The sequence below is a fragment of the Anabrus simplex genome, chromosome 7, assembly GCF_040414725.1.
Source record: "Anabrus simplex isolate iqAnaSimp1 chromosome 7, ASM4041472v1, whole genome shotgun sequence".
Classification (NCBI taxonomy): Eukaryota; Metazoa; Arthropoda; class Insecta; order Orthoptera; family Tettigoniidae; genus Anabrus; species Anabrus simplex.
The window spans coordinates 78,634,819-78,647,434 of NC_090271.1; the positions used below are offsets into that span (position 1 = coordinate 78,634,819).

General features: G+C 39.9%; 1 protein-coding gene across 1 annotated transcript in view; it reads left to right on the plus strand.

Moving 5' to 3' along the window:
* The first annotated feature begins 631 nt into the window (after window positions 1–631).
* The window catches only part of LOC136877702 (synaptogenesis protein syg-1-like), a 1,066,513-nt gene continuing 1,054,528 nt past the window's right edge, over window positions 632–12,616 (plus strand). The window contains exons 1-2 of the mRNA XM_068228708.1: window positions 632–834; window positions 4,419–4,490. Of these exons, the coding sequence (XP_068084809.1) occupies window positions 632–834; window positions 4,419–4,490 (275 nt within the window). The remainder of the gene's footprint in view (window positions 835–4,418; window positions 4,491–12,616) is intronic.

Genomic DNA, 12,616 nt, shown 5'->3' on the forward strand with positions numbered 1-12,616 from the left:
GCTGAAAAGTGGTTTTCGTACATGCAGTATCGACTTGAAAGATATAAAGTTCTAAGGAACATCTACTTTTCGCAAACGCTAGACTACATAACGAAAGGCTATGTAGAAGTCGCTGGACTCAAACGTGTGTTACTATTTACCACATTCTAGTATAAAATGCATGGGAATTTTAAGTGGAGAAAGAAATGCACCTTCAATTAACGACGCTCTGGAAATAGGACCGAACCTCCTTCCACAGGCCCTATAAATCGTGCACAGATTTAGACTGCACCCCGTAGCAGTCATCGTTAGCATCAGCCAAGCCTTCTTGCAAACTTGTCCTAGACCAAAAATATTTATTAATATTTAACAATATTCTTCTGGTTTCGAGCGGTTGACGGTGGAGGCGACTTTAAACGACCAATGACGTAACAATACATCGATTTACAAAGCTTCCTTTGGCTTCACCTGCAGTCCCTTCCTTTTTGTTGTTGCGCTGCGAGAACTTGGTGCGCATTTTGAGCGAATATCTCCCAAAGAACACTCACATCTCAGAGTTCGCACTGTCCTTTCAGAACTTCGTGAAGAGTTTTGGATCCTTCGTGCACGTCTGTCAATCGGGAAGGTACGACGTAATTGTCTTCCCTGCAAGATGGCTAAGAATCTTCATGGACAAGTCCCTGAGGCTCCACTTCCTTACGACAAAGTAAAACCGTCAAAGGCCTTTGAAGTTACAGGCATGGACTTCATGGGACTCCTCTATGTTAGCATGGAGAGCGCTGTCAATTTCTGTGCCGCAGATTTTACTTATGCCACCACCCTCGCTGTCCATCTAGAGCTTTGCTCCTGTCGTGAGTATGGATAAATTCGTCGTTGTTCGGGCAAAAGGTGATATTTCACAATGCTCTTCCTATCAATCATTTTCCTTAAGACTGGTCATGCCTCCCAGCCACACATGGATATGCAGTCCATCACAAAAATTTTCGTTTTGTTCATTTTCGCATGCTAACGTGTAAAGGAAAATGAACCTCAAGTACATTATACTACAGAAGGATGTAAATAAGTCATGTAAATACACGTTCTTAGAGTGTGTCTGGTAAGGTTCATCTTCTCTTCCACGTAAGCATAGGAAAATGAACATAACAAATATTGTTCTGCTGGACTAATTATCCATGTGTGGCCGGGAGGCGTGACCAGTTTTAAGGAAAGTAATGGATAGGAAAAGCATTGGAAGATATGACCTTTTGCCCAAACAGCGAAGAATTTATATCTGCATACCTGTAGTGGAATAGTTTATAAAAAGATGAGCCATACCTTTTACATAGTTAATTAAAACATACTCCATGTCACCAATAAGGAATTGACGGAAATAAGGGCCTCACCGCTTAAAACAACTTTTTTTTTTTGCTAGTTGCTTTACGTCGCAACGACACAGATAGGTCTTATGGCGACGATGGGACACGGAAGGGCTAGGAGTGGGAAGGAAACGGCCGTGGCCTTAATTAAGGTACAGCCCCAGCATTTGCTTCATGTGAAAATGGGAAACCACGGAAAACCATTTTCAGGGCTGCCGACTGTGGGGTTCAAACCTACTATCTCCCGAATATTGGATACTGGTCGCACTTAAGCGACTGCAGCTATCGAGCTCGGTTCTAAAACAACTGACAGAGTAAGGGATCACTTGTAAGTTAATTGTTCCCAGAGCTGCTTCATGGAAAGGTTGGTGGAAAAGGTCGGTGGGAACGACAAAAGTGTGTTTGAGAAAGGTATTACGCAGGGATCAATTATCATAAGAAAGTATAAAAACTACTGCTGTCATTATTGGAGCAGCCCTAAATTCTAGGACTATTGCACAAACAGAAGGGGAAGGGACACTGTCACTAAAACCCGCACATTTCCCCTGCGGAGATCGACTCACGGCAATTCCCATGGGACCTGACCTGAAGTCAAAACCCACCTAATAAGGGAGTTCCGAAAACACCAGAAGTAGTAGATGATTTATGTAAAAGGTGGATAAAGGAATATCTCACCCAGATAAGAAGGGGACCATGAAGTTCGCCGACACCAGAAAATTTCACCAAGAGTCAAAATCGGAGAAGTAACAGTATTTTTTTGACGCCGACCCCGTGTGTAGGGATGTAATTATTATTGCGTGTTCCTGTTGTGGTCGGTAATGTGGTGTGTTCAGTGAATATGAAGAGAAGAGTGTTGGGAAAAACACAAATAACCTGTCCCCGAGCCAGATGAATTAATCACACGCGATTAAAAACCACGGCCCAGCCCGGAATCGAACTCGAAACCCCCGAACCCAAGACCTCATCGTTGAATATTCAGCCATGGAGTGGGTTAGTTTTTAAAATGAATATATCTACAGTATATGTCATAAACTTAACAGACGTGAAAATTGGTATTTGTAATCGCCTTTACAAATAAAGAAACACGTACTTTTTGTTTTCGTAAAATCAACTTAAGCTGGAGATCGGAAATAAGTGAAGTAGGAGTTGAATTCTCTTGATGAGGATATTTATATATCCAAAAATTAGACGTTACAGATGTGAAAAAAGGTATTTGAAATATTCTTTAGAAATAAAGAAACGCTTCTTTTTCGACTTAAAAGAGGACTGTTTATCACATGTAGAGTTCCATAACACATGTTCCAGATTTAGCTCTGCCAGCAGCATGGTCATCATAGCCCCAACAGGCAATGCCACAAACGTGGTTTACAAAGAGGTTCTGTTGTAAATGAAATTTTTCAGCGAGTTTTTGTACTTTAGGGATTTTCAGGCAATGTCTTAGTGCAACTCGAGCGAAGCCGTGGGTAACAGCTAGTATTTTATATTTTTTGTTGGATTGTGCCTGTTCTTTGCAGCTGCAAATACTCATTGTATTAAGAATCTGAATAATACAGCTTCTTTCACTAAAATAACAATAAACCGTGTTAATAAATAATAATAATAATAATCGTATGGCCTCAGCTACCGTGTGCAGACATTTCAATTTGACGCCATCTGGCTGTCTGCTCGTCAATTTCGACGTTCCGTTTTACTCTAGGCCCCCACTAGATGGCAGACCGAGTAAACCGAAACTCTCTTGAGCGTCTATGGCTGAGATTTAATTAATTTTGTCGGGTAAACACCAAATGTGTCACCAGAGATCTTTTACATGCCGACATCGTACGACATGGAGTGTCGAATGGACTTTTTTCCTCTCTTCAAAAATCCGAATACCTCTGCCGGGTTTGAACCCGCTATCGTGGGATTCGGAGGCCGACACTCTACCGCTGATCCATAGATGCAGCTATAAACCGTGTTAAACAAGATGGAGTGTTATCTGTGTAATTTAACAGCAGATTCTCTTGTCTCAGGTAAACAAATGCCTGCTTTTGAGCTTAACAGGCTGCAGCCAATTTTACACACATGTGGTTGATATATAATAGCGTGCTTTTGTGCTAATATAATGAAAATTGTGAATAATTCTCCAAATTCCTTGTACTGGACAATCAAATTATCCTTTCTGATAAAAGAATATGGCAAATGACAAGATTTCACCTGTAACTTCGGGGATAAGATGCAGAACGTTGATTTAACCATGTATGTAATTCTGTGGTATCATTAGCTACTGAATTAGCCTTACTTTAACATAGAAAAATGCAAGAGGTAGACACACCTACATCTTACAATTCACTTGCCCCACTCTCTCCTATTCGTTTCCAAGTCTCAGCTTGTACGAAAATCCCCATCTTCTGCCCTTGAAACGTAAATAACTATCATTTTTCCTTAAGAAGCACACTACTACACTTTGAACTAAATTCCCTCGCTATTAATTTTCGTTTCTTACTGCTTTTCGCCGGCTTGAGTGGGACAGACAGTGAAATGCTGGTTTTATGAGTCCAAATTGATGGTTTTGTTTCCTGTTCAGCCTTCGGATGTGCCCAAATATGTCAGTTCTTGTCAATAATTCTATCATCACGCAAAAAGAACTCCTTACGGACAAAATTTTAGGGCTTCGGTGTCTTTCAAACCTCACAAGTAGTTAGCAGGACGTGAAAACAATACCATTATTACATTTTTCTTTTCAAAGGTAAAAGTTATCACTGCTTTCTTTCATTTTATTACATATAGATCCTATTCCAGGTGAGTAATTGGGGTCTGTGAAGCAGCTAATATACATGGGGCTTGCCCTTTTTCACTAGACCATCCATAACATCTGTGTGATTTGTGGTAAATAATAATAATAATAATAATAATAATAATAATAATAATAATAATAATAATAATAATAATAATAATAATAATAATAATAATAATAATACCGGCAATGTTGAAATACTTCCATTCATTCATTCACAATCGATTTTGGGCAGCTATGTACTACTTAAGTAACTCTTCATGGCTTCAGTTTTCTTTGGCGCCAGTATTAATTCCTTCTCTTGCTTACAGCTACCCTTATCTTCAGCCGTACAATGTTGTTTCTTCCTTGTCCCTGTTTCTGGCTCTAGGAACTCCTCAGATGTGAGTATCTTGTTCCTGAAAAGGGTTCTGTTGTGAATTTCTTGATCCATGATGTTCATTTCCTGCAGATCCCTCATGGTGTTAACGAACTATTTGTCATAAGAGTTGCCTTTCATTCTGGGCTTGTTGAAACGGTCCGTCGTCAGGCATTCTTGAAATATATCCGAAGTATTCAACCCTTCGTTTGCGTATTGTATCCGAAATTCTGCTACATGTTTTATATACTTCTTTGTTACTACGTAATCGGTATGTGTCAGCACATTTTTTGGTCCGAAAATTTTACTTAACATCTTTCTTTCCTACGTATCGATTTCTTCAATGTATTTCCTGGTTTTTACTCCTAGGCATTATGGAGCATACAGGCACTCTGCTTGGATTACTGTCTGAGAGTGTCGTAGTTTTGTCCTAACAGAAATCACTTTCTTGTGATTTTCGTAAGGTGGAATACAAGGTCCATTTTTCTGGCTGCCTATTATTGTAAATAAATATAACCCCCCATGCCACTACAGCCCTTGAAGGGCCTTGGCCTACCAAGCGACCGCTGCTCAGCCCGAAGGCCTGCAGATTACGAGGTGTCGTGTGGTCAGCACGACGAATCCTCTCGGCCGTTATTCTTGGCTTTCTAGACCGGGGCCGCTATCTCGCCGTCAGATAGCTCCTCAATTCTAATCACGTAGGCTGAGTGGACCTCGAACCAGCCCTCAGGTCCAGGTAAAAATCCTTCTCCTGGCCGGGAATCGAACCCGGGGCCTCCGGGTAATAGGCAGGCACGCTACCCTTACACCACGAGGCCAGCGTAAATATATATATATAAAGATAATAATAATAATAATAATAATAATAATAATAATAATAATAATAATAATAATAATAATAATATGCATCATTTCGAATATCCGTAGATCTATTTTCATTTTGAATGCTGAAGTTAATAGTCAGACAATACAGAATGGACAATGCTATTCTGGTAGTAAACTCTTATATTTCATACAAAGGACTGTGTATAGATTGTATCTACCTTGCAATTTGAATTGCTCCTGTTTGTAGAATTGATATACAAAGGAAACATTCTCGCTAATGACGAACTGCATGTCATGCACAAACACACATAAGTGATGTAAAGTGACAATACAGTGACCTTTGAGGACGTACACTCTCATCAAGCTTGATACTATCATCATAATGTCCGTTTGCAACGGTGCAACGCAGCTCAGCATTTCATTGTCCGTAGTACATTTTAGATTTATTATCAGTGATAACGATGTTCAACAACATATTTTCGATGTTTGACATTAAGTTCCCACTCTCACTCATTGTCCTTTACAGAATGTCGTGAGTAGTTGGATTGCTTTTCCGCGTACTCTCCGAACCAAATATTGCTGCCATGTCATTTCAGATTGCCCGTACATTATATTATTCATCAACATTAATTATTTTGTTACTTTTTATTTTTTTCCTCTATGTTAGATGTTTTTTCGTCATTGTTCTTCCACTTATTTTTTGTGTCTGCCTTGTGCTACTCTATTGTAAATATGTTTTTCATTGCGGAACTCTGTATTTCGACTTCTCGCTGTTTTGGCCTCCCAAATAAATAAAATAAATAAATAAAAAAACATTTTAATGACAGCTTAAAGTGCTGAATATATAATGTATCTATAATCTTTTCCTTCAAAGTTACATTGTTTCACAAGTTACTTTACGTGGCACCGACGGACGTACACCAACTCCGCAATTCAGAAAAGGTTGAGGAAGTGTCTCCTAATCCCTCTCCCTGAATTTCACAACTTTCCCTTCAGGTAGAAAAGCAGGTGCATCCGGCTAACGTGAACCTGACGGCAGAGACGAGCATAGTAGCGGTGAATCTTGTGCTATGAAAGTAAAGTGTTGTTATACGTTCAGGATAGTGATACTGAAGATGGAAAACAGTGTAAAGTATAGCAAAAGCGGCCAGACTCTTCTACTTCCTTTATTATTTACTTTCAGACATTATAGAAAAACGAAATCTAGTAGTGATCAGGGTTGGAGATACTCAAATATACTCGAAGAAGAACTGTCAACACTGGGCGCGTGGGATATCACACATATAATCCATCGCAAGAAGAATACAAACTCCTGCATTTGCCTTTGGTTCCATACCAAAAAATGACAAAAAACCAGAGTATGACGTCAAAAAAATGGTGCAATGACAGAATGATGAAACGGACAGATTGCATTCTTTTAAATGTGTTTTGTAAAGCAAAGCAAAGCAATCATCTCCGTACAGGCCATGAAGTCCATTGGAGTGAAGGAAGTTAAAGGCTTCCACTATTCGTAACCTCGGCACGTGATGGGGGGTAGAGTGGTTAGCTCTACGCCCAGCCGCCTTTGCCCCCAGGAATTAACCTGGTACTCATTTTTGGTGCAGACTGAGTGGACCTCAGGGCCATATGCACCTTCGGAAGTGGAAATCTCGTTTCTTAAATTTTACAAGTTCCTGGCGGGGATTCGAACCCACGTCCTTCCGGGCGAACCGAGCTCGCCTTTACCGCCTCGGCCAGGCAGCCCCTAAATGTATTTCCTACAAAGTTTAAATGTTATCATTAGCTTAAAACTATATATTCTGAATTAAAGCTCGCTTTTCTTTAAAGTCTTTTTCGTGATGCTATATTACAGTTAGCTTAAAACTATCCTTTGAATAACAGTACTTGCAACCGAAGCTCGTTATTATATGGTTTACTGATGTGTTTCGGGAAGTGGCCAAGAGAAAACCACAGGTCTGCTGCTAGTTGCGAAGTTCGTGGACTGGTGGCAACGGCAGTTTTGGGTAAGCTGCGCAGTTCGGGTGCTGAGCAGGTAAAATTTGCGGAGTTCGTGTGAGCCGGCACCGTCAGAGATAGGTCTTATGGCGACGATGGGACAGTAAAGGGACAGGAAGGGAAAGAAGCGGCCGTGGCATTAATTAAGGTACAGCCCTAGCAATTATCTGGTGTGAAAATGCGAAACAACGGAAAACCATCTTCAGGGCTGCTGACAGTGCGGTTCAAACCCACTATCTCCCGAGCTCACAGCTCCTCACCACCCCTAACCGCATGGCTAACTCACTCGGTAGTACCTAAAATTCAACTGACTCTACTGGAATGTCATCGTATTGTTTTGAACCCAAAAGACAAGCGCCTATCCAATGTGCCAGTCAACATGTTTAATGGAATTTTCAGGACCCCACAACTCGGTGTTCTTATTGTTGTTAGTCATAAATCATATCGCATTGATTTTAGAGGTAATTTCTATATGCAAAATCAAATCACAGAAAGTCATGTCACACCAGCAGAGGCTCTAACCTCAGCAATAAATAGCATCGAGGGGGCTGGAGTGTCCGTGCTTGAAAGGTCGTTGGTATGGTGACAGTAAACAAAGAGACCTGGTGGTGACAATCTGAAGTTCAGGAGGAAATCAAAACCAAGATGAGGCTTAGAAAAAAAGAGGTTGCATTTAGAATGAATGAGTACCGGAATCTGTATAGAGGTGCATAGGATATTAAAGAACTGATGTTGGAAGTGCACCTAGTATTAAATAAAAGGAATGGGGAAGATCGATCCCCATCAGCGGCACTACTCAAGCTAGAAGACATGAAGAAGAACAAATCAATCAGTTGCAGAATATTAGCCTCTGGATCTCAAAATCGTGGGTTTAAATACGATTTAGTCGTAATTTTGAAGGGAAAAAAAATATTCAGCACACTATTTCGTTCGAAGTCAGCATGTAAATTATCTCTGGTGACACATTTTGTGTTTACCCGACGAAATTAATTAAAACTTAGCAATAAGTCCATTTTCTCTGTTAACTATTCGAGTAGAATATAGCGTTGAAATGGCCACGGAGGTAATCTAAATGACGTCATATGAACATTTCTGAAACAACATAGCTGAAGGCGTACGATTTTTAATAATAATAATAATAATAATAATAATAATAATAATAATTTCGTGTGGCTATTTCTAGCCGGGTGCAGCCCTTGTAAGGCAGACCCTCCGATGAGGGTGGGCGGCATCTGCCATTTGTAGGTAACTGCGTGTTATTGTGGTGGAGGATAGTGTTATGTGTGGTGTGTGAGTTGCAGGGATGTTGGGGACAGCACAAACATCCAGCCCCCGGGCCATTGGAATTAACCAATTAAGGTTAAAATCCCCGACCCGGCGGGAATCGAACCCGGGACCCTCTGAACCGAAGGCCAGTACGCTGACCATTCAGCCAACGAGTCGGACATAATAATAATAATAATAATAATAATAATTTGTCTTACCGAGATCGATAGCTGCAGTCGCTTAAATTCGGCCAGTATCCAGTATTTGGGAGATAGTAGGTTCGAACCCCACCGTGGGCAGCCCTGAAAATGGTTTTCCGTGGTTTCCCATTTTCACACCAGGCAAATGCTGGGGCTGTACCTTAATTAAGGCCACGGTCGCTTCCTTCCCACTCCTAGCCCTTCTCTGTCCCATCGTCGCCATAACACCTATCCGTGTCGGTGCGACGTAAAGCAACTAGCAAAAAAAATGTTCTTCTTCTTCTTCTTCTGCGCGAATGGGTCACTTAGGACCGCGCGAAATCAACGTTGTTGACCTTTCCTCCTTGCCCAGTAGTTCTTCATTTTCATCAATTGTTGTGATTTCCGTTCCTCCGACCAGGTACGTGGTATTGGTTTCTTCTCGACTTCCTCAAATCCCCTTGTGTGAAAAATTTTCCTGATTATATTCCTATCCTGCAGATTTGGTGATCCTAATGCAGTGAGGTCTTTCTTGCTTATACCATTTTAATCTCGTACGTTTGATTTGCAGAAATTTCCGTATTCGATTCTTTCCAAATGGCTTAAAAATTAAATTCGTCGCAGTCCCGTTGTATCAGTAAGTTTAGATATTCTGAAATGTATTTCCGAGTTGGGTTTGGTGAAATATATTCCATTTTTAATTCTTGGCCCTAAGATTCTTCTCATGATTCTTCTTTCTGCAATCCCTAACCGTTCCTATACATTTTTATGATGTAAATTGAGTGTTTCTGAAAAATAAAGAAGTTCATGTTTGATCACTGTTCCAAGACAAGCATATTTTGTTATAAATATTATTTGTGTGTTGAAAATCTATTTCCTTTTTCTGAATTCTTGAAGCGACTGATTTATTTTCATTGCCATTTATTGCTTTTATTATTATTATTATTATTATTATTATTATTATTATTATTATTGTTATTATATAAATCGGCATGAAAATGAGTTGCAGAGAGATACATGATATTGTGCTGAACGAGTGGTGGTGGACCGTTTGTTACGTCTAAGCGGACAAGCAAATTAAACCCCATAAAGGAAAGAATACATAAGCGTCCTTCAGCCTTATAATCGTGGTCATTCATACTGAATGTTTTGATCTTTCGACTCTCATATTCCTGAAAAAATATTCTCTATTACCGGTTCTTGTAGTATTCATTTTACTGTTGGTGGAACTATGCATTTCTCTCAATGGCTGAAAGCTGAACTCTGTATGTCAGTACGCAATTATTGCACATTATTACGTGGACCACAATCAAGAAAGTAAGTTATTGTGAAGTCTTACTGGGCTTGCTTTCACGGCAGTACCTACCAATGTGATTTTTATCTATCCCCAGCCACCCCGATACAACCCCCTCTACTTTTCGAAATTTCATCCGTGAATCACATCCCAGACAAAACGTCACCTTAATTTGATGCAGAAGCTCGAAATTCAGTATACATATTATTATTATTATTATTATTATTATTATTATTATTATTATTATTATTATTATTATTATTATTATTATTAATATTAACGCTTTATCACTATTGACGAATCAGGGATTTTGATGACGTAGATTATGGGAGATAATTCACGAAAACGATGTCTATTGGACTAGACAAACGAGTGATAGAATGGCTTGCTGAATTTCTAGAAAACAAAGCAATATATTGTAGTGTTATGACACAGTTAAACTCTCCGACTCTGCCAGAAATCTAACTCGGGACACCTATGACAATTCATCCAAACGGTGGACGATTCTATTGTTATTATTTGTGAAACTGGTTGGAAGGACCATGTACAATTCTAGCGTCGTATAGGAGAAGAGAGAGAACACTGCAATGTAATAGTCCAGAGGAAATCTCTGAGATTCCTTTATGTTTACTTTTCCGCAGTTTGCTCTATGTTTCCCTTAAAACACTGAAATATACTACATTTCTGCTTCGTAACTACAACTGCAGGTCAATGTCATAGGTGTGCAGTATATATTTCCTTGTGTTTTGCCTTCAGTTATTTGACTTTAAGGTTATGTTGAAAGAAAGTGATATGAAGGGTAGGGCTGTCACACAGTTGGCAGATTCCCTATTACTTGTTTACCTAGCTTTGGCAAAAGATTCTAATTCCTAATTTCTAACTCATCGTTGTCGGCTGTAACTGGATCTGAGTATATATAACTTCTTCCTGCATAAGGTGAGCAGATCAACTCAGTTTATGGATCTGTTTGCGATGACTAAACAGACCAAACATACTTCTGCACAAATCACACTGAATGGAAGCAGGAGGGCGGGATTGTAACTGACGGAGCTTTCTTGCTTGTTCTTAGCCACTTGATGTCTGCGGCGTTCTCTTTCGAACAAGCTGACATCGATGGATGTAGTGTTCCGCCACAGTACATTCCTCCCATGTCTGTATATTTATACCAGTTGTCTTCATGATGTGTTTCAGATGGTCCTTAAAACGCTTAAGAGGGGCTCCGTGAGGTCTACTACCGGACCAACCGATGAGAGGAACTCTCTGTATACTTGAGATTACTTCTGTGAATGAGATTTTAGGATCATTCTCCAACAAAGTGCCTCAAAATCAACGTGTTTATTTCTCTCTCATTTCCCTATCGATCAGTCTCTGAATCATGAAGGGAAAAAATAATGGTAGTGGAGCTAATTGTCGTCTTAAATGGAAGGGAAACTAATCCACCATCGTTCTTAATATCAATCTGAAGATAAAATGAAACTAATTGTAACGGTGAAAGTAATGGAAGGCCGAGTACGAGAAAGAAAATGAGTGATTCACTTCAAAGGTGTCGCTAACTTCATACCTTCGGGAACGGAAGAGATCAATACTTAACCAGGGAAGATCAGATGGAAAAGAAAACATTGAGAAGGCTGGCAGCAGTAAGTGGAATCAATGTTAGACTCAGATAGAGGCTCGCCGTTCGCCTCTCCACGTTCCTGAGCCGAGAGCCCTTGGAGGCCACTTCTAGTCGCCTCTTGCGACAGGCAGGGTTACTGTGTGTGTATTCTATGCTCGAACCTCTGGGGATAAAAAGCAACACTCCGAAAAGACTACCATTTCTTGTACGTCAGACACCTTTCACTTTTCAATTCTGGACTTTAATTCCCGACAGGTCCTACCACCCTCAGCTAATCTGTTGCCTAATTGAGGGTGGTAACTTGTCTCAGGTTCTCTCTGTTAAATTGTTGGTAACATGGTATTTCAGTCAATTTTTACCGACTCTCATTGTATATTTTTGCAATAAAATGCTATTCAAATCCTCAAAAGACTTATGCAGATTTTTCTCAAATTCTGCGAAAATTGGACCTTTCTCTGCAAATCTCAGCATTCCTTTTGCCTTCAAAATATGTTTATATATGAATGTAATATTATAAAATGTTCGTAGATCTAGAGAAAGCGTGTGACAGGGTACCGAGGGAAAAGAAGTTTGCCATACTGGGGGACTATGGAATTAAGGGGAGGTTATTAAAATCAATCAAAGGCATTTATGTTGGTGATTTGGATGCAGTGAGAAATGATGGTAGAATGAGTTCTTGGTTCAGGTTACTTACAAGTGTTAGACAAGGCTGTAATCGTTCACCTTTGTTGTTCGTAGTTTACATGCATGATCTGCTGAAATGTATAAATTGGCAAGGACGGATTCAGTTAGGTGAAAATACAGTAAGCAGTCTGGCCTATGCTGACGACCTGGTCTCAATGGCAGATTATGCAGAAAGCCTACAGTCTGGTTAATATCTGAAAATAGGTGCAATGAGTATGGAATGGAAATTAGCGCCTCGAAGACTAAATTGATGTCAGTAGGTAAGAAATCCAAGAGAATTGAATGTCAGTTGG